The sequence below is a fragment of the Ursus americanus genome, chromosome 14 (assembly GCF_024610735.1).
Source record: "Ursus americanus isolate L20-20 chromosome 14, mUrsAme1.1.p, whole genome shotgun sequence".
Lineage (NCBI taxonomy): Eukaryota > Metazoa > Chordata > Mammalia > Carnivora > Ursidae > Ursus > Ursus americanus.
This window is the reverse complement of record NC_142140.1, coordinates 44,402,784-44,423,874: the sequence shown is the minus strand read 5'-3', so window position 1 is coordinate 44,423,874 and position 21,091 is coordinate 44,402,784. Positions and strand designations below refer to the sequence as shown.

The window sequence follows — 21,091 nt, the reverse complement described above, 5'->3', positions numbered from 1 at the left end:
CGATCCTGTAATGCTAGGATCACGCCCAGAGCCCAAGGCAGACGCTAAACGACTGCACCACCCAGGCGCCCCTAAAACTTAATTTTTAAGAATGACACAAAACCAATCAATTAGAAAGTACATTAGAGCGTTGGGAAACAATTCCCTGGCAGCATTTCTATGGAAACTCCCACCCTGCCTCCGGGCCGCGTGCTCAGCACTTGGCAGTATCATCTGGCTCCACCTGACACCAACCCTGCGGGGTCGGTAAGACCCTGTTTTACAGATGGACAAACAGACTCACACTGCGAGCCCACGGTGGGGGCTGAATTTGAAGCCAGGTCTGGGGACGCCGGAGACCGCGCGCTTAATACCCAACAGCCCTTGAGGACATCCCTGTGAAACTAGGTCCTAACTAGCGAGGTCCGCCTAGTGGCACAGACTGGGTCTTATACGAATGGAAGTGGTATCGCGTATCACGCGAAGGTCCGGGCGGGGGCAGGTGTCGGGAGGAGGGGGTGTTCTGAGCTCCGACACCTTTAGGGCACTGAGTCACGTGAAACGGGAACGCTTAGGAGCGCTCTGTGCCTTTAAGGCGGGAGCGGGGGGCGGGGCGTGGGGGCGGGCTAGCAGACTGACGTGACTCCTGGCGGGAGCCGCGTAAGCAGCACTTCGTGCCTTTAAGGCCCTCGGGAGGAGGGGTCCGGAAAGCGGGCCCAGACCTCTGATTCACTCCAGGCACTCTCCTCCCCTTTAAGGCGCGCAGCAGGGCGGGGCCCGGTGGCTCGCTCAAGGCGCGGTCGCCATCCGCCGGCAGAAAAGCGGCTTAAAGGCGACGCGTGGCGCGATGGCGGCGGCCCCACGCGCGTGCAGGCGGCGCTGGCGGCCGCTCCCGGTGCTGCTGCTCCTGCTGCTGCTGGCGCTGCCGCCCCCGGGGGGCCCGCCGGGCGCCGCCGCCTACTTCCCCGAGGAGCGCTGGAGCCCCGAGTCGCCGCTGCAGGCGCCCCGAGTCCTCATCGCGCTGGTGGCGCGCAACGCGGCCCACGCGCTGCCCGCCACGCTGGGCGCGCTCGAGCGTTTGCGGCACCCGCGGGAGCGCACGGCGCTGTGGTGAGCTCGGCGCCCGCGTTCCCCGCGCCCGGCCTGCCGCCTTGGCACGGGGCGAGGCGGGCAGGACCCACGCGTGTCCCCTGCTTGCTTCGCTCTCTGGGGAGGGCCAGACGCGCGGGCCCTCTGCTTACTGTCCCTCCCTCCCCGTCTCTGCCCCGCCGCTGGGGGACTGACCGACCGCACTCTGCCTTCTGGCCCCGCGGTTGGGGCACATCCGGGACCACTCCTGCCCACCGCAGGGCAGGGCCGCTCTGCCTGGGACTAACCCTCAAACCGCCTTCGGAGCACTCACAGCTCCAAAGAAGGGGGGCAGCCTGGAGCCCCCACGGCCCACACTGCACTTCCACTAACAGGAAGTCTTCAGCTTCTGTTGCGTTGGATCCTGACCCCAGCCTGAGTCAGATCCCCTGCCCTCTAACCGGCATGGGTTGGTGGGCGGGTTACGGGACCAGGTGGCCAAGGGTGGTGGAGCTGATCCTTCCCATAAGGGGAATGGGGCAGAGCCATGTTGCCTGACTGGTGACTTCCAGCCTCCTGCCTCGGTTTTCTCATCTGGAAAATGGAGGCATTAACATAACTCTGGTTGTATTTGTCTCTGAAAATTAACCAGTTAATACACGTGAAGCCCTGTGCCTGGCATCTCTGGCTTGGTGCTGGGTGGCCAGAACTGTGGCAATTATCATGTTGTTGTTACTAGTCATCACTGCTATTGTTGTTGGCGCCTTGATAACAACTTATTTGAGGGGATAGCTCTCCTCTTCATGTGGACTCCTAATTGTCCCTCACCCCTCCATCCCAGATTCCCCAGCCTGGATAATGCAAGCACACAGCTGGTGCTTAAGCAATGTTTGTTGAATTAATGAATAAGCACAGGCCACTATAAGTTGGTGTTGTTCATAAGAAAGAATTGAGGAGGGTGGGGTGGGGGTAGATGATATATACATTTTTAAGTTAAATCGCAATGTTTAGTACTTAATGTGGTTATAAGATCCTAGGCGCTCAGTAGTACTAACAGAGTTGAGTGTGTTGTTCCCCAAATTAGCTTCGTTGATCCCCTCTGCAGCCTGGTGAGGCAGGTCCCGCCCTCATCTCTGTTTCAGATGAGGAAGCAGGCATGGAGGGGGAAGCATCTCGCCAGGGCTATGAGCTGCTGGAAGGCCACTTGGGGGTGTGGAGCCCATGTTGCTTCACTGCTGCCAGGTGCTGCCTCAGTCTCCCCAGCCTCATGCTGACTGCCCTCTGTTTGCAGGGTGGCCACAGACCACAACTCAGACAATACGTCGGCTGTGCTGCGGGAATGGCTGGTGGCTGTAAAGAGTTTGTACCACTACGTGGAGTGGCGGCCGGCAGAAGAGCCCAGGTGAGCTCCAGGTTCTGCCCTGATACCCCCCCTCCCCGAGTCAACTGCCCTGTGCCCCTATTCACACACCTTGCGTGACTCCCCATTGTCCTGTGACAGAACCCCAGCCCCTCAGTCCCTGACTCTCCAGCCTTACGGTCTGGCCTTGGCTACTCTGACCAGCCCTCAGCTTCACTGGGCCATAATCCTCCAGCTGGACCTTTGCCCCTGCAGTTCCCTCCACCTAGAGTTCCCTCAGTCCCTTGTCCTCCTGGTGGACGCCTACTGCTTCGTTCCGTCTCACTGTGTGCCCCAGCACCAGCCCTGCTGCTTAGCTTCCCCATGAGCCCCCGAACAGTGCAGACCGCTGGTTTCTTTCAGCCTTTCAGGGTTTCTTTTCTTTTCTTTTCTTTTCTTTTTTCTTTTCTTTCCTCCCTCCCTCCCTCCCTCTCTCTCTCTCTTTCTTTCTTTCTTTTTCTTTCTTTCAGATTTTATTTATTTATTTGACAGAGAGAGAGACAACCAGCGAGAGAGGGAACACAAGCAGGGGGAGTGGGAGAGGGAGAAGCAGCCTCCCAGTGGAGGAGCCCGATGGAGGGCTCAATGCCAGAATGCTGGGATCACGCCCTGAGCCAAAGGCAGACGCTTAACCACTGAGCCACCCAGGCGCCCCCAGGGTTTATTTCTTTACCTACCTGCTGTCCAGACCAAATTCTGAGTCTGGGAGGACAGGCTCCAAATTTTCGTCTGCTGTACGTTCCATCCCAGCGGCTCCCCTTACCCTCAGGAATGATCCTGCGGGGCATAGAGGCCCCTAGCCCCATCTCCAGAGCTTTCTTCCTAATCTGCAGCTTGCCCTGGGCTTTCTCTTCTCTGGACCTTTGTACATGCTGTGCCCTGTAGTGGGGACACAGCTCCCTCCTCCAGTTTTCTCCTCTTGCTTCTTCCCCACCTTCAGATCCAGCCTACACATCCCCTCCTCCAGGAAGCCCTCTCTGACCACTGCCCTCTGGGTTGCCATTGTGCCCCATCCTTCGCACATTACAGCTGTCTGTCCGCAGGTCCTACCCGGATGAGGAGGGCCCCAAACACTGGTCTGACTCGCGCTATGAGCACGTCATGAAGTTGCGCCAGGCAGCCTTGAAATCTGCCCGGGACATGTGGGCCGATTACATCCTGGTGAGTCTCAGCCAGCTACTCCGAGATCATGGGGGAAGCCGGGTGGCCTCTAAGGGAAGGGGGATTGGTGCGATGTGGAGACCATCCTTAAGCCCGTTTACAGAGGGAAACAGGCTCTGAGAGAGGGAATGAATTGTCAGAGGTGATGCAGCTGGTTAGCAGAGGAGCTGGGGTTCAATCCAGGGCCGCCGGGGTTCTTAATCATCAGGTGGTGTCCCCAACTATCCCGTGGTTGGACCCTTGGGTTGTCTGCACTTTATTGCCACCTCTACACACCCCACAGTGACATCCTCTGGGTGACTGCCGAGAAGCCGGAGGATGGGCTGGGGGGCTGGAGATGCGGGGTGCTGAGGCCTGACTTTCACTTCCTTCTTCTGGGCCGGCCCTTGCCTCTGGAGGAAGGGACGGTTCAGGCTGGAACGCCGGCCTGGGGAGGTACCTGCCAGCAGGCCTGAGTGAGCTACTTCGGCCCATCATCCCCTTGATCTGGGCGTGATCCCCTCCCCGGGTGCCGGTGGGGCTGGATGGCACTGGCCGCTGGGCCTGACTCCCCTTGGAGGCTGAATGCGGTGATGCCGGCCTGACAGAGCCTGTGGTCGGTTTCCATCTAGGCCCCAGGCCCCGAGCTGTGGTCTCTACCTTCTTTATTTATTCAGTCAACACACCTCTACGAGCCCCTCCCCTGCGCGCCGCCTGCCAGAGCCCAGGACGCAGTGAGGATAAGCGCGGGCTGAGCCCTGCCTTCCTAGTGTCCCAGGGAGGGGACTGTGACCAGAAACCAGAACCGAGGGAGGAAGTACGAGAGGCAGCCAATGCTGTGCTTGTAGGAAAGGCAGCTGCTGGTGGATCGGTGTCCTGGGGCTGCTGTGACAAAGGACCACACGCTGTGCGGGGGCGGGGGTGCAAACAGTGGAGGTTCATTGTCTTCCAGCTCTGGAGGCCAGAAGTCTGCAGTCCAGGTGTCAGCGGGGCCCTGCCCCCTCCGCAGGCTTCCTCACTTCTTCCAGCTCCTGGGGCTCCACGTGCTCCTGGGCCTGTGGCTTGTGGCCTTTGGCCGTGTCCCTTCGTTGACTGCCGCTGGGGTCACATGGGCTTGTCTCTCTGTCTCTCCTTCTCTTATCAGGTCATCATCAGTAATTGACTTTCAGGTCGGCCCTGTCCGACCCCATGTTTTTTGTTTTTTTTTTTAAGATTTTATTTATTTATTTGACAGAGATAGAGACAGCCAGCGAGAGCGGGAACAGAAGCAGGGGGAGTGGGAGAGGGAGAAGCAGGCTCCCAGCGGAGGAGCCTGATGTGGGACTCGATCCCAGAACGCTGGGATCACGCCCTGAGCCGAAGGCAGAAGATTAACGACTGAGCTACCCAGGTGCCCCCTGTCCGACCCCATCTTAACCTACATCCTAGTTACATCTGCAAAGACCCTGTTTCCAAATGAGATCACAGTCACAGGGTACCAGGGTCAGGATGTCAACCTGTCTTTTTGAGGGCCACCATTCAGTCCACAACAGATGACATAGGGTGTAGTGACGAGCGAACAGGGTTGGGGGCCTCTCTGAGGAGGGGACCCTAGCCATGACCTGAGGGAACAAAGAAGCCAGCTTTGGGGGAAGCTGGGGGACAGTGTCTGAGGCAGAGGGAACAGAGTAGGGTGCAAGCTTGGGGCCTTCAGGGACTGGCAAGGAGGCCAGTGTGGGGGTGATGGAGGTGGTCCTGAAGTGGTGGGTGGGGGCCAGACTACACAGACTAAGGCAGAGATTTGTTTTTTACTTTGAGGGTAATGGGGAGCCGCGGAGGGTATGTGAGCGGGGGAGAGCTGTGTTCTGATTTATGATTTTCGGAAGCCCCGTGGCTGCCGTCCGGAGCAGGCCCTGTTGGGGCAGGGCGGGGGGGACGGCAGGAGGCCAGTAGGGAGCAGGGCTGTGGAGAAAGGCAAGTAGATTGAGGCGACAGGCCCTGCTCAGGGACCGGACGTGAGGATGCCAAGAAGACCCCATATCCTTGGCCTGAGTCTGCAGAGAGGAGAAAGAATGGAACAGGCTCTTCCTGGGGGCCCTGGAGGTTGATCTTTATGGTTATCAGACACTTTTACAGATGGGAAAGTGGAGGCTTAGAGAGAGGGGGGACCTCGACTAACATGCTTGTTGGTGGAGTCTCGGTACCAGTGAGGTGGAGAGGTGGGACAGGAACCTCCTGGAACCATCTAGCACAGGGCCACCTTGTCTGCTTCCCCGGGTTTTGCTTTCATGGTTTGAGGCTGGCTCGTTTTCATTTTTTCTCCTCTGCAAACGTGTGGAACTCTACATGTTGGGTCAAAACTCAAAGCAGCTTTTGACGTACCGTATCTTTTCATAACTGGGGACTTTGGGAATCCGTATTGGGATGTGAAATCATTTGTCTGGTGTTTTAAAATTGTTATGAAAAGGACCTCTTTTTTTTTTTTTTCTTTAAAAAGAAAAAAAAAAAAAAGACCACTTTTTTTCTCTTTTTGCAAATGCTCCGGGTGTTACTTGTAAGAAAATACACAAGAAAACATAAGAAACTTAGGGAAGAAAAAACAAGCAAACCTTGTAATCTTACCTCCCAGAGAGACTCGCTTTCTGGCTGATCTCCGTGTTTTCTAATTGAGGTGCAATTCCCATAACATAAGATTAACTGTTTCAAAGGGAACAACTCAGTGGCATTTAGTACATCCATTATGTTGTGCAACCTCAACCTCTCTCTCATTCCAGAACGTTTCCATCACCCCAAAAGGATACCCTGCCCCCACAGGCAGTCACTCCCTCTCCCTGTCCCCCTCACCCCAAGCCCTGGCAGCCACCAGTCTGCTTTCTGGGTCTATAGATGTGCCCGTTCTGGACATTTCATACAAATGAGTCCTACGCTACGTGGCCTTTTGTGTCTGGCTTCTGTCACTCAGCACAATGTTCTCAGGGTTCATCCGTGTCCTAGTGGGCGGCAGGGCTTCGTTCCTTTTCATGGCTGCGTGACGTTCCGTTGTGTGGATGGACCACATTTTGTTCATCCGTTCTTCCACTGATGGACACGAGGGTCATTGCCACCGTTTGGCTCTCGTGGCCGATGCCGCTGTGAACATGGGTGTGCAGATATCTGTTTCCAGTTCCTCGACGCGTACCTAGGAGTGGAATCGCTGAGTCATAAGGGGCTCTGTGTGTAACACCTCGAGGCACTGCCAGACCGTTCTGGCTGTTTTTATTGTGTATATATTCAAAGGTCACCCATATAAATGTTCGCAGGGGCCAGGCAGGGAACAACCCCGCAGCTTGTCCCAAGGGGCAGCCACCATCGGTCTCCAGCTGGGGCTTGCCCTGTGGGAATGTCATTTGGAGTTGCCAGAGAAGGCTGGGATTCCAGTTCTCGCTGCTGTGTGTGGCCAGTGATTTAAAGGTTTTTAAAATCCTGCGTGGGGGACAGAAAGTGTATCTGTGGATCGATCAGATGCATTTAAAAATAAATAAGTAAATCGTAAGAGTTCCTCTTCACATCCCAGGGGACAGGGACACGCTCACCTGATCCTTTTCCGTGGCGCGATTCCGAGCTGTCTCGGCGCGCTCTGCGGTGGGATGGGGCCGGCATGTCTCTCTCTCACTGGTTCGCCGCTGCTAGGCTCTAGACTCCTGGATCGCTCCCCGGTTTGTGTGATAAACAGCGCGCTGCAGTAAGCCTCCTGGTGAGGCCTCTCTGGAGTGTTGGTGACTCATGGTTTTGGGGGGGGGACCAGCAGGCACCCCGCCCCCCCCATGGTGACCCTGTTCCTGGGTTGGTGGATTTCATTCCATGCTGCACAAGCACGTTACCATCTTTTTACCCCAACACGTAAGGCATTAAAGGAGACAAAGGGCTCATGCAAAGATCTGATTTGTACACACTCTTGATCAGCACGTAACTCACGTGAGACCAAAGTGCGCTCCTCCCAGCCGCTCCCCGCGGAGTTGGCCTCAGCTCTGAGCGTCCTACTCAGGGACACGGCTGCCTGTTTGAAAAGCTCCGAGCGTCCTTCTCAGGGACAGGCGCTGCCTGTTTGAAAAGTTCCCCCTAAATGGTGCCACGTGGTGCGCTCGCTGTCATGTTCCCTGTCCGCCCCCCTCCGCAGTGCCGCGTCTGGGCCCCATTTGTGTTGCTTTCTGCTGTGTGGTCTGTCCTTTTTCTTGCTGTGGTGTATCTCATTGTATGAGCGTTACTTGGCTTGTCACTAGGGGCAGAGCTGGCGGGTGGTGGAGGAACCGGCTGGCTTCCAGGGCCACATCTGCTACTCCAGGATCCCCAGACGCCCACCCCCACCCCCACCCCCACCCCCTGCAGAAGTCTGGCCTCTGCCCCTCTATTCAGAGCTGTGGCCCCGCCCAGGTCGGGCCTGCGGCCCATGCTGATGCTCTACTGGGTGTTTTGCAGTTTGTGGACGCAGACAACCTGATCCTCAACCCGAACACGCTAAGCCTCCTCATTGCTGAGAATAAGACAGTGGTGGCTCCCATGCTGGATTCGAGGGCTGCGTACTCCAACTTCTGGTGCGGGATGACTTCCCAGGTCAGGGGGCTGCTGGGGTAGGGCGGGGGCCCAGGTGGTGGGGGCAAGTGAGTGGGGACTGTGGCTGGAGTCTAACTCATCCTACCACCTCATGGTGAGCACTTTACAACACCGTCGTGATAATCCTTAAGTAGCTCCTTAATGGAGGGTCTGTGATTGTGCCCTCTCCTCCCCACCCCTTCCCAGTCACTGAGGCAGAAACAGAAACACAGCAAGAGAGGGCTTGACTTGCCTACCTGCACACAGCTAGGAAGCCGCGATGCCAGGTAGGACTTCAGGCATAGCTTGATCCAGGTGTTCAAACAACATTCCTCTCTTCCTCCATCCTTTGGGTGGCTTCATTTTCAGACTCCTGGGGCACGATCCCAGCACCATCTGGCCAAAGTCCACTTTGGGCCTTGTCCAGTCTCCTCCTACACCTGAGCCAGTTCCTGAAGCCAGGAAAATGCTAGGTTCTGATTGGCCAGCCTGGGCCACAAGTCCCACCGCAGGATTGAGGCTGGGATTGTGGGCAACACCAGGAGGGGTGACAGGGTAGGTGCTGGAGTAGGGGCCATGCCAGAGCCAGGACCCCCTCCTGTCTTTTTAATTGATGTGCGATTCGCATAACATGAAACTCAGCATCTTAAAGTGAGCAGTTCCGTAGTTTATTTTAAAAAATATGTCGTAGAAATCTAAATGTTACACTAACAATTCCAGTTTGTAAAGGTATGACGAAGAGAGACCAACTTCAGATTGTTAAAACTTCTTTTTTAAAAGATTTCCCCCCATATTCCTTGAAGTCCTATTTCCGATGTTCAGTCCTGTGTAAGTCAAGGAATCACAAATACCAGGTCCCTTTCTCTGCTTTCTCATTTCCCCCTTCAAGTGCTGCCTTTCTGATCTGAAGCGTTGAGCTCGGTCTGCAGGCGCACAGATGCTTCCCTTCCCTCATCTGCCCCTGCCCCACCGCCTGAGGCTCCGGGGGTGGAGACGAGGCCTGACTGTGCCCAGAGCTCTGCACTCAGGGAGAGCCCACCCCAGCCAGAGGCTGGCATCTGGGTCCTGCTCTCCAAGTGTTCCATGCCTCCCCTTGTCCCAGGCCTCCAGCCTTACCTCTAGGGTCCGCCATAGAGAGCTCTGCCCCCTCCCCACAGGGCTACTACAAGCGCACTCCCGCCTACATCCCCATTCGCAAGCGGGACCGCCGGGGCTGCTTTGCCGTTCCCATGGTGCACTCAACCTTCCTGATCGACCTGCGGAAGTCGGCATCCAGGAACTTGGCGTTCTACCCTCCTCACCCTGACTACACCTGGTCCTTTGATGACATCATTGTTTTTGCCTTCTCCTGCAAGCAAGCAGGTGAGCCCACAGGGAGTTTGCCAGCACGGGGGGATCTGTGTGGTTCTCTGGGACCGGTGTCGAGCCCACAGAAGCCCGCAGAACCAGAACTCAGGGTGCAGGGATGGCTTCAGGTGTGGCTGTATCCAGGTGTTCAGATGATGTCCCCAGGACTCCCTTTCTCTGCAGCCCCGGCTTCGCTGGGTCACTTCACTCCACATTATCTTTAAGACCTCTTAATGAAAGTTATTTTCATCTTGATATTCTCCTGTGTTCTCCCAGTTTTCTGTAGTTGAGCATAATTATTGTACAGTTAGAGAAAAAAACATTTTAAAGAGAAAGAGAACACAGTCAGCCATAGCCGACCTGTCATTTTTTTTTTTTTTTAAAGATTTTATTTATTTATTCGACAGAGATAGAGACAGCCAGCGAGAGAGGGAACACAAGCAAGGGGAGTGGGAGAGGAAGAAGCAGGCTCATAGCGGAGGAGCCTGATGTGGGGCTCGATCCCACAACGCTGGGATCACGCCCTGAGCCGAAGGCAGATGCTTACCCACTGTGCCACCCAGGCGCCCCTGTCATTTTTTTTTTTAAACCATGGTTCGGTAAACGATGGCCTATGGGCCAAATCTGGCCCACCATCTGTTTTCCTGTAGCCACAAGCCAAGTATGTCTTTTGGGTTCCTGGACCCAATTCTATCGTGTGTGTGTGTGTGTGTGTGTAACGGTGGGGGGAGGGGCCTCCCCCCACCAACACGCAATTGTCTCTGTAGGACAAGCAGGGTGTCCTCCAATTCAACTCAGTTCTGACACTGTCTTTCCAGAGATAGTATCAGATCCCGCAGGTTGAGGAGGGCGCAGTCCGACAAGACTGCCCCCGACCCCAACTTCAGATGTGGACCACAAACCCATGTATCACTGTGCTTCTGACCAACTGGCTATAAATTCGGCTCCCAGGATGCTCTCCTTGGGTTCCATGGATTCGCTAGAACAGCTCACAGAACTCAGGAAACCCATTTACTCACCAGATGCCTCGGCTTAGTGTGAAAGGATTATAACTCAGGAGCAGCCCGTTGAAGAGATGCCCAGGGCGAGGTGTGTGGGAAGGGGCACAGAGCTTCCTTGTCCCCTCCAAGCTCCAGGGACGTTACTCTCCCCACCCCTCCACGGGGTCGCCAACCCGGAAGTGCTCCAACCTCCATCCTGTCGGGTTTTTATGGAGGCTTCGTTACATAGACACGATTGATAGAATCATTGGCTCTTGGAGATCCAACGTCTGGCTCCTGTCCCCTCCCTGGAGGTCGGAGGTCGGAGGGGTAAAGGAAAGTTCCAACCCTCTCTTCATGGTTGATGCCCCTAGCAAGCAGTGTGTGTGTTGGGGGAGGGAGGCTCCCCTTCAAGTGCTTTCTAACAGTCACTTCTTAACGTAAGAGACACCTTTAAGCTCTCAACATCTAGGAAATTCCAAGGGTTTTGGGAACTGAGCCTGGAACTGTGGACAAAGACCAAATATATACGAGAAATCTATATTTGGGCATCTGAATGGAACAAAAAAATGAAGAATCCTATTTTGTGACATCTGAAGATTGTCTAAAATTCGAGTCTCAGTGCCTCTAAATAAAGTTTCATCGGCGCGCAGCCACACGCATTCCTGTAAGTCTCGTTTCTGGGTGCTTGTGCGTTCCAGCTGCAACGGAGTCGTTGAGACAGAGCTGTCTGGCCCTTTACAGAGCAAGTTAACCAGTCCAAGTGAAAATCGTTTTTCATTGGGGTTTTTACTTAAAAAAAAAAAAAAAGATATGCACAAAACTTTAAACCACCCCGAAAAGGGCAGATGGAGGGGCCGGTACTCCTTTCTGGTTCAGCTGCATCTCCTGTCCTGCCTCCCTGGCCTTTGTGCTGCCCTCCCGCTGTTTTGCGGTTGGCTGGGGCACGGAACTCTGCAGGGGATCGAGGCAGTGGCTGTGCGAGGCGCGCTCGTTAACAGCTCTGGAGTTTTCCCCGGGCTTGTCTGGCACTGCGAACCCCTATTCTGGCTCCCGGTCCCAGCTGGAGAGCTGAGGAGTCTCTGCCGGGAACCTGGGCTTCCAACCTCGCCGTCAGTGGTGCGGCCCCGTTTCGGGGAGGGGGGACCGCTGCCGCCTCGTACCGTTTTCACTTTGGGTTCTCGTTTCCTCGGCCGCAGAGGTCCAGATGTACGTCTGCAACAAGGAGATGTACGGCTTTCTGCCTGTGCCGCTGCGGGCACACAGCACCCTCCAGGATGAGGCCGAGAGCTTCATGCACGTGCAGCTGGAGGTCATGGGTGAGTCCCCAGACTCCCGGGGAGGGCCGAGTCACCTCCCTTTCTCTCCCAGCTTGCATCCATCCCCTGAACACCGATGGAGCGTCTGCTGCGTGCCGGTCCCTTTGCTGGGAGCGGGAGACCCAGCATGAGCAAGGTGGTTGGTTGTCCCCGCTCTTGCAAGCAGCCGTGCACGGCATCCTGAGAGCAGTCAGGATGGGCTTCTGGGAGGAGGTGGCATGAAGATGCTGGGCGGGTAGGAGTTGCAGGAAGAGGATCACAGCTGGAGGGAGCAGCACGTGCAAAGGCCAGGAGGCTGGAGGGAAGGTGGGCTCAGAGAACAGCCAAGTTGACGGGGCGGAAATAAAGGTGGCGAGCTGGGCAGAGCTGACAGGCAGGGCCGGTGCGGGGGGCCTTGGACACCAAGCGGAGGAACAGGTCTTTCCCCCCAAGGGCTCTTGGGAGCCATAAAGGGTGTGGGAACAGAGGGACAGTGGGTTTTTGCTGATGGAGCTTTACGTGCATGGCAGTGCCTAGGACACCGCCATCTCGGGCTGTGTCCTCATCCGTGCCCCTGCCAAACCCCAGACCCGCCATTATTTAATATCTATCTTCATACATTTATCTCGAATACATTTATTTAGAAAAGGAAACTAGGTATTTTTACCACCGTTGCAAGCTCATGTCTTTCTAATATATATACAGATAAATCCATAAACTGTTAAGCTGGCCATCCCTGTAATGGGCCCCTGAGATGGGACAAGCACCCAGGCCTGAGCTGCCATCAAGGTGGTTTGAGGAGGGGGCTCCTGCCCCCGCTGGGGAGCTCCAGAGCCACCACACGGTGACAGTGTCTACCTTCATGAGGGCCTCGCCTGTGCTGGCCACACACATCCCCCAGAGGGCCTCTGAGGCAGCATGGCCTGTCCTCCCACTGCACAGACAGGGAGGAGCCCTGCTTTGGGGCTCCTTTCCCCCTCTTAAACCTCTCTCCAGAAAGTTCTATGGCACCCCCCAGTGGCTGAAGATGGAACGGCACCCTGCCCTCTCTGGTTTGGGGGACTTTGGGTATTTTCAGGCGATACCTGGAAGCTGCATGGTTGCCAGGGGAAGACCCCCGCGGTGCCTGAGTGGTTGTCACTCACGGATGCCCAGGCCTGGTCTGGCAGCCCCATCAGGCCGCAGTCACACAAGTGGGTCTCGGCTTGTCACCAGCTCCAACGGGTGACCGGCCCCTGAGAAATGCCTCCGAGACTGCCTTAGTTTTCCTACTTGATTTTATTATTTTTTTAATTTTATTTTTATAATTTTTTATTTTTTGAGAGAGAGAAAGCGCGCCCGAGAGCCGGGGCGGTGCAGAGGCCGAGGGAGGGAGAGAATCTTAGGCAGGCTCTACACCCAGCGGAGCCTGACGTGGGGGCTCTCGTGAGAACATGACCTAGCCGAAATCTAGAGTCAGATGCGCAGCCGACTGAGCCACCCAGGCTCAGTTAGAAACTTTTAGAACCTGAAGTCACCAGAGGGGTGAATATTTTCCCGTGTCTTGAGGGCCGGAGCAAAGCATACAGAACAAAGGGAAGGAGGGTCTGGAGGTTTCAGATCCGTGTGTACATCCTTCCTTCTGAGCTGAGTGAAGACTGCATTCTCTCCATCCATATGTGGGAACCTGGGCCTGGGGGGGAGGCCAGAGCTGTGAAGAGCCCTGGGCGGGAGGAAACCTTAGGGGGACCCAGGTTGGCTTTGGGCCACGCCCAGGCCTGTCCCAGACATGGGGCCCGTGTCTGGCTCACACAGGGCCTTTATTCGTAACGGGGCAGACGGTGCCCTCACCGGCAGGCTGGGCTCCTCTAGGTCCGCCTCCCCTGCCTCCCCCGCCTCCGATCCAGCTGGATCTGATCCTTCTGAAGGAAGCCGCCAGGGTTGTGCTGAGACAGGCCCGGGACGCGGTCTGAGCACTGTTTGCGGCAGCGGGAAGGGGGTTGATCATGGCCACTCTGAAATTCTCGCCCTCCCTTGGCTGGCAGACAGGCTGCTGTAGTCACACGGTCACCTTCCCCCAGTGTGTCTCTGCGGTCTCACCGCGGTGTATGCGGCTGGATCCAAATAGCCCATTTTATAAGGACCCCAGTCACTATTTTAACTTGGTTTTCTCTGTAAAGACCTTATTTTCCAATAAGGTCACTTTCTGAGGTACTGGGGGTTAAGATGCCAACATGCTGGGGAGGACACAATTCAACCCATAATGTGTGTCATTCGTGGCATCTTTTCCTGAAACCTCTGGGAGGAAGAGGTTCTTAAAATTGGAGTCCTCGGGGTACCTGGGTGGCTCGGTCAGTCAGTTGAGCATCTGACTCTTGGCTTGGGTTCAGGTCATGATCTCCGGGTCCTGAGACTGAGCCCCATGTCAGGGTCGATGCTCAGCAGGGAGTCAGCTTGAGATTCTCTCTCTCCCTCAGTGCCTCCCCCCACCCCATGCACGCGTTTTCTCTCTCTCTCTCTCGAAAATAAATAAATCTTTAAAAAAATAAAATAAAATTGGAGCCCCATTTTATAGATGAGGAAAACCAAGGCCCCGATAGGTCAAGGTCACACAGCTTGCCCTCATTTCTTTGTTCCTTCTGTGAGTCCTTACTGAGCGCCTGCTGCGTACCAAGTGTTGCGCGTTGGGGACTCAGCGTGAGTGGACGGACCTGGTGTCTGTCCTGCGGGGCTTGTGGCAGACAGACAGAAAGCCAGGGAGGTGGCTAGAGCTCCTCCCGCGGTGACCACCCGCTTCTGTCTGCCCCACAGTGAAGCACCCACCGGCGGAGCCCTCCAGGTTCATCTCAGTGCCCCCCAAGACGCCTGACAAGATGGGCTTTGACGAGGTGAGCCAGGCCTCCCCTGGCGGGTGGGGGCGGGGTCGGGGTCGGGGGCCGCCCGGAGGGTCCGACCGGAGCTCTGGGCCACAGGTCTTCATGATCAACCTGAAGCGGCGGCAGGACCGGCGCGAGCGCATGCTGCGGGCCCTGCAGGCGCAGGAGATCGCGTGCCGGCTGGTGGAGGCCGTGGACGGCAAGTGCGTCTGGCGCCCCGGGTGGGGGTGGGGGGAGCGGCTCGCAACGGGGTGTAGACCACTCCCTGGCAGGCCTCTGACCCCCTCTCCCCCCCTCTCCAGAGCCATGAACACCAGCCAGGTGGAGGCGCTGGGCATCCAGATGCTGCCCGGCTACCGGGACCCCTACCACGGGCGGCCGCTCACCAAGGGCGAGCTGGGCTGCTTCCTCAGCCACTATAACATCTGGAAGGAGGTGGGTCTGGCGGGGGAGGGCAGGGCCACGCTCAGGCTTCTGGCCGGTCAGGGAGGGACTCGCTGGCGCCCCCTGCAGGACACAGGGGCTGTTCAGAGAGCGCTTCACCTGGATGTCCCCTGCACCGTGGATGGGGCAGCTGCTGTCCTTCCCTTGTGTGGATGGGGAAGCCGACTAGGGAGGGAGGGATGAGCCCGGCTCCCATAGAAGGTGGGGGCCCAGGCCCAGGACCCCCAAGTGAGGCATCTTCCCACCCCACTGCTGCCACGTGTCTTTGGAGCCTGGACTCTGTGCTCGACATTTATAAGGAGAAGTGACGGCCACAGGGACAGTAAGCAGCGCTAACTCCATGCCAGGGGCTCCTCAGTCTCCCCCAGAAGCTGGGATTCAAACTCAGAGCCCCAGGGTGTGGGGCCAGGGGGCACGTCCAGGCGTTTGAGGTGACGGGCGCTCTTCCCCTGGGTGAGATTCATCATGGAGGGCGTGGGGCAGAGGCTGCCGTATGCAGGCAGCCCGGACATGGGTTCAAGCCCAGCCTTGCCTCTGAGAGGGGTGAGCTCTGTGAGCAAGGGGGGCGCCCTGTTCTTGCAGGTGACAGTCACTATCCTCAGTCTTGAGGGCTCTCCAGCGTGTTTGGCGAGCACCCGTGCACCCGCTGTGCACCTGGCCTGATGCCGGTGCTGGGAACGGGACAGCCGCCGAGACAGATGCGGGCCCTGCAGGGGGCTCACAGCCCAGGGCAGGGGGAGACTGACGGGGCAAACCACAGTGAACTAAGTGTGATGCAGCCACAGAAGGGCCATGAATTGTCCTCAGCTGACAGCTTTGGCTGGGGGTCGGGGAGGGCCTCCTAGGTGACATTGGAGCCGAGGCCTGAGGCTGGGGGCCTGCTGCCGCTGCACCGAGGGGTGCTCTGCGCCAGCACAGGCACGGGCCCGGGGGTGGGAAGGAGCAGCCAGGCCAAGGCCAAGGCCAGGGCGCCTGTTGCCAAATGTGCGAGGAGCCGATGGTCACAGGTCAGTCAGCCGATGGTGAGGAAGGCTTGTGTTTGGTTCTCTCCTGCTGCCCGAGGGCCTTGAAGCAGAGCTGACTGCAGGGTCAGGGCTGGCCTTGGTCTCTGTCTGACGTGGGCAGGGCGTCCTCCCTCAGGTTGTGGACCGTGGCCTGCAGAAGTCGCTTGTCTTCGAGGACGACCTGCGCTTTGAGATCTTCTTCAAGAGACGCCTGCTGAACCTCATGCGGGACGTGGAGCGGGAGGATCTGGACTGGGACCTCATGTGAGCGGGGGCAGGGCTGGCTGCGTGGTCTGGGTCCCTGGGTGGGAGGTGCTGGGGTGGGGCCGGGGCTCGGGGGCTCAGTGTGGCGTGGGCTGGAGCTGCGGTCTGGAGCTCAGAAGTGTGGCCTAGAGCCTGGAGGTCTGAGGGCCCTTGCAGGGTCATAGGCTGGGCCAACTCTTGGGGGTGTGGCAGAAGGGGACTCGGCTATAGCCTGTGTGAGGGGCCTGTGGTCCCTGGATCTGAGAGCAGTCAGGGCTTGGCCTAAGGCCTGGGGGGGGGGGGTAGGACCTGTGGCCTAAGGCCTGTGAGGATGACCTGGAAATCTAGGGACCTGGCCTGTGGGGAGGGGGCTTTGTCAGGGCTTGGAGGCTTGATGAGCCCTATAGGAGATGGGGTGTGCCTAAGATTCCCGTGGAAGCCTGTGCTCTCTTGGCTGAGGATCTTGGGGTGTGGCCTGGGGTGGGCGTGGTCAGGGCTTGGGGGTGTGCCCAGAAGCTGGGGGCATGGCTGATCGTGGGGAGTCAGGGAGCCTGGGTCTTAGACCAGCACTAGGTAGGATGTGGCTGGCATATTTCTGGAACGGTCCTTTGGAATCTCCTCTAGGTGAGTTGGTTCGTCCTCCCTCCCACTCCTCCTCCGCGCCGGGCCCTGATGCAGGTGCTAGGCCCTAGACTCTGGATGGTGCTAGGAACAGGAACAGGAGCTGTACCCCCTTCACCCCCAGCCACTCACCACATTCCTGCCTTTACCCAGCTGCTGCGCAGCCTTCTCAGATCAGAGCAGCTTCCCTCCTAGCCCCACTCCTTCCTGTGCTTCAGCCTCAGAGGGTGTCCAAGATGTCCTGCCCTTCCCAGCTCCAGAGCCTCCCATGGCTCCCTAGTACCCTTGGAAAAAACTCCGTCTCCTCCTTGCACGTCCCAGACCCCTGTGGTCCTCCCTGGTCCGGCAGCCACACCAGGCTCCTGGTTGCTCCCCCAAACCTGCCCAGCCCGCTCCCACCCCAGGGCCTGACAGAGGCTCACTGGGTCTCAGACTGGCTCAGTTAGCATTCTCCGGTGGGTGGGAGGAGGGTGACAGGACCGTGACTATGTACGCGCAGCTACGTGGGCCGCAAGCGGATGCAGGTGGAGCACCCGGAGAAGGCCGTGCCGCGCGTGAGGAACCTGGTGGAGGCCGATTACTCCTACTGGACGCTGGCCTACGTGATCTCCCTGCAGGGCGCGCACAAGCTGCTGGCCGCCCAGCCGCTCTCCAAGATGCTGCCTGTCGACGAGTTCCTGCCCGTCATGTTCGACAAGCACCCAGTGTGAGAGGGGCTTGCCGCGGGTCTGTCCGGGTCGGTGGGCATGGGGCCGGCGGACCCCCGGGGACGGGTCTTTCCTCTGCCTGCTCCTTTCTCCACGCACGCCCCCCCGCCCCCGCCCTGCCCACTTCTGTGTCGGTCTGACCCCTCCCCCTGCTCCCTCCATCTGTCCCTTACTCCCAACCACGGCGGCCCCCCTCCCCTCCCAGGTCCGAGTACAAGGCCCACTTCTCGCCCCGCAACCTGCGCGCCTTCTCGGTGGAGCCGCTGCTCGTGTACCCCACGCACTACACGGGGGACGACGGGTACGTGAGCGACACGGAGACCTCCGTCGTGTGGAACAACGAGCACGTGAAGACCGACTGGGACCGCGCCAAGTCCCAGAAGATGCGGGAGCAGCAGGCGCTGAGCCGCGAGGCCAAGAACTCGGACGTGCTGCAGTCCCCGCTGGACAGCGCGGCCCGCGACGAGCTCTGAGCGCCGGCGGCCGACACCGGGAGGCCGCCTCGCCGGCCCAGCCTACCCCCTCCCGCGCTGGCTGGGGCCCCCCCAAAGCTCCCCCCACCCCCACCCGCGGACCCCCGGCAGGCCAGGCCATGCGGAGGGCTCTCCCTGCAAGGCGGTGTGCAGCCGGCTCTGGCTCAGCAATCACGTGCACGCAGGCAGCTTTCGTGGAGTGCCTACTGTATGCCGGGAACGGGGCCTGGCGCCAGGGGAGCCGGTGGGAGCCAGACCTCGTTCATGTCTTCAGGTGTGGAACACTCGAAGCGCTCACCGGGCACCAGGCTCCCGTGTGCGGCAGCGGGCGAGGCATAATTATTCCCTCAGCCCGTGACTGATGGGGCAAGCGAGCTCGTGTTGACCCCCGCACGCCCCCGCCCAAAGAATCAGCACTAGTGATACACAGTCATGGTTTTAACTCATCGAAGTATTTATTGAATGCCTACTGTATGTTGGGCACCAACCATTCTGGGCTCTGGGAATATGGGGATAAACGAGACACTTGGGTTCGTTTCCTCGAACAGCTGTCGAGCACCCCCGTGTGCCTGGTACTTGTGACCCAGAGACAAGTCCTTGTTAACTCAGAGCATTTACTGAGTGCCTGCTGTGTGCTGGGAACTGAGCTTGGTGCTGGGGGTGAAGATAAACAAGGTGCTTTTCACTCTTCGATTGGCTTCTTGCCCACATGCCTAGAGAGCGCGCGCTGCGGGCCCGGCAGCGGTGATACCGAACAGTGTGGCTGGTGCTGGGTCAGCAGCGGCTCACCCACCGTGTGCGGGGCCACGTGCCAGGGGTTGGGCCACCCAGATGAACAAGATGAGTCTTCTGTTTCTCCATGCGGCGTTCACTGAGCGCCTGCTGCATACCAGACCTCGTGGACTCCCAGTGGCACTGGAGAATGGTTGGCTGAGAGTTTGATCCCTGCCTGCCCCCCCCCCCGGGGTCACCCGAGCTGTGTGCAGACAAAATCCCCCCACCACCCAGGAGGGAGGGTGGCTCTCCTCTCACCAGGGGCAGCTGCAGGTCCCAGCGACCACACGGCCACATGCAGGCTCCCCTGGACCCAGCCCCCCTGGCGGGGGCAAGGGATGAAGACAGGGGCTGGGTCTCCTGTGCTCACCCCTGCTCCCCTGTTGACCTGTCACCCTCTTTGCTCGACCCCCTCTGGCCTGCATCTCCGGCAGGGCCTCTGCCTGCTCCGTGGGGCTCCCAAGTTCCAGCCTTTGGTGGGCCTGTGTGTTTGGGGTCCCGTGTGGGCTCAGCTGCACCGGGGTACTGCCCATGGCCTGGGCGGGCTCCCTGGCGTGGCCTGGAGGGCTTGCTGTACCTTCAGCCTGGAATGAATGTCAGAGCCAGCCGGCGGTGGTTTGCTCTCTTAGGGTTACCTGCTCACTGGGTTGGGTCCTGGATAACTTGCTTATTTTTTTATTAAACGTTCCTGGTTGGTTTTCACATCAATCTGTGTTCTTTTCTTGGTCCACTGTTCTGCTCACCACCAACACACACTCACACTTCCCACCCCCCGCTGCCGGCCAAGATGTGGGAGAGGATGAGCACAGGCCAGGCGCGCTGGAGGGAAGCCCACTGGTGGGGGAGTGTGGGGGGGAGGGTGTAGTGAGAGCCCATTTCCTGGCCTGCCCCATAAAACTTCCAGCTGGCCGACCACAGTGTATCCCGGGGGGTCAACTGCAGGCTCCTTTCTGACTACAGAATGAGGAGAGACGCTGTCAGGTTTTGGGGTCTCCAGAAAACAGACTCCAAGATGAGGATTTGCGTTGTCCCAGAGGTGACCCCAGGAAGCCCTGATGGGGGTGGGGACGTGAGACGAGGAGAGAAGGAGCCCTGCAGAAGGCGCCAACGAGCACTAGAGTCTGGGCCTCTGGGGAACCTCAGGAGATGGCAGAGAGCATGCGCCTCAGAGTGGTCCCACCCCAGCGGCGATGGAGGCGGGGCATTTAGCCGCACCCAGCTCTTCGTCAAATACTGGAAGGTTCTCAAGATTCTTAAGCCCTTGGAGTGTGTAGGTACATACCCAAGCCTTTTACCAAATAACACAGATGGTGTGTGATCCTTGTGGAGGAATTAGTACAGTTAAGCAAACTGAAAAAGCAAAGTTAAATCCTATATCCTCAGAGACGACAACAATTAACATTTTGGTGAAAAAACCTTCTAGTCTCACGCATGTGCATGGTGCAAATATATACACGTTTTCAAAAAGACCATGTTCCATAAATGGATTCGACCTCCCCCTCCCCGCCCTACTCCACACATTTTTATTCCATAAGCATGGGATCAAATTGCACCCGGTTTTTCAGCAATCTTCTTTTTAAATTTAACAACATATTGACATTCTAATCAGGGAAGACGCCTATGAGTTCTTTATGGGTTGTTACATACAATGTTCAGCGATGGTGATGGACCACCATTCACGCGGCCGTTCTGACCCGACCGTCACCGCCTGACTGCGAGCCGTGTTACACGACACATCCTTCCTGCTGGAGTTCTTATTTCAGTTGGGTGAGTCGATGCAGGTGAAATTGCTGGATTCACGTGTGTGCATGGCTCATTTCATGCAGCTACCGTATTTACTCTTCTTGCTCAATCCTGACTATTCACCGTGTGTTTACGGAAGTGGATGATAAAAGTTTACTAACCTCTCAGAGAACATCGGAGTCATTTCTTATGTGTTCCAGTTACGTGGGATGTTTCTAAATCTTATTTTAACCCAGTGGATCTCCGCTGGGGTGTTTTTGTTCCTCGGGAACATTGAGTGATGTCTGGAGACATTTCTGGTTGTGGTGACCGGGGCTGGTGTAAACACGGGGGCGGGGGGGCGGTAGGGGCAGCAGGGATGCTGCTACATGTCCTCTAGGGCACAGAGCAGCCCCATGACAAAGACTGATTTGGCCCTAAAAGTCCACGGGGCTCTGGTTGAGAATCCTGCACCATTCCCATTCAGCT

At 57.6% G+C, this 21,091-nt stretch overlaps 1 protein-coding gene across 1 annotated transcript; it reads left to right on the top strand.

The window, feature by feature from the left end:
* The first annotated feature begins 748 nt into the window (after window positions 1-748).
* COLGALT1 (collagen beta(1-O)galactosyltransferase 1) lies at window positions 749-19,588 on the top strand. Its single transcript, XM_045778611.2, has 12 exons — window positions 749-1,089; window positions 2,339-2,449; window positions 3,490-3,607; window positions 8,021-8,155; window positions 9,292-9,496; window positions 11,661-11,780; window positions 14,550-14,626; window positions 14,711-14,817; window positions 14,917-15,049; window positions 16,199-16,326; window positions 17,426-17,632; window positions 17,839-19,588. Exons 1-12 carry the CDS (start codon window positions 827-829, stop codon window positions 18,104-18,106), a joined length of 1,872 nt encoding a protein of 623 aa, XP_045634567.2. The 5' UTR covers window positions 749-826; the 3' UTR covers window positions 18,107-19,588.
* Window positions 19,589-21,091: the final 1,503 nt, after the last annotated feature.

Coding starts and splice junctions, on each gene's coding strand:
- COLGALT1 (XM_045778611.2), top strand. CDS start 827: ATGGCGGCGGCCCCACGCGCGTGCAGGCGGCGCTGGCGGCCGCTCCCG. Junction 11,781..14,549: donor CGTGCAGCTGGAGGTCATGG/GTGAGTCCCCAG, acceptor TCTGCCCCACAG/TGAAGCACCCACCGGCGGAG. Junction 17,633..17,838: donor ATGTTCGACAAGCACCCAGT/GTGAGAGGGGCT, acceptor CTCCCCTCCCAG/GTCCGAGTACAAGGCCCACT.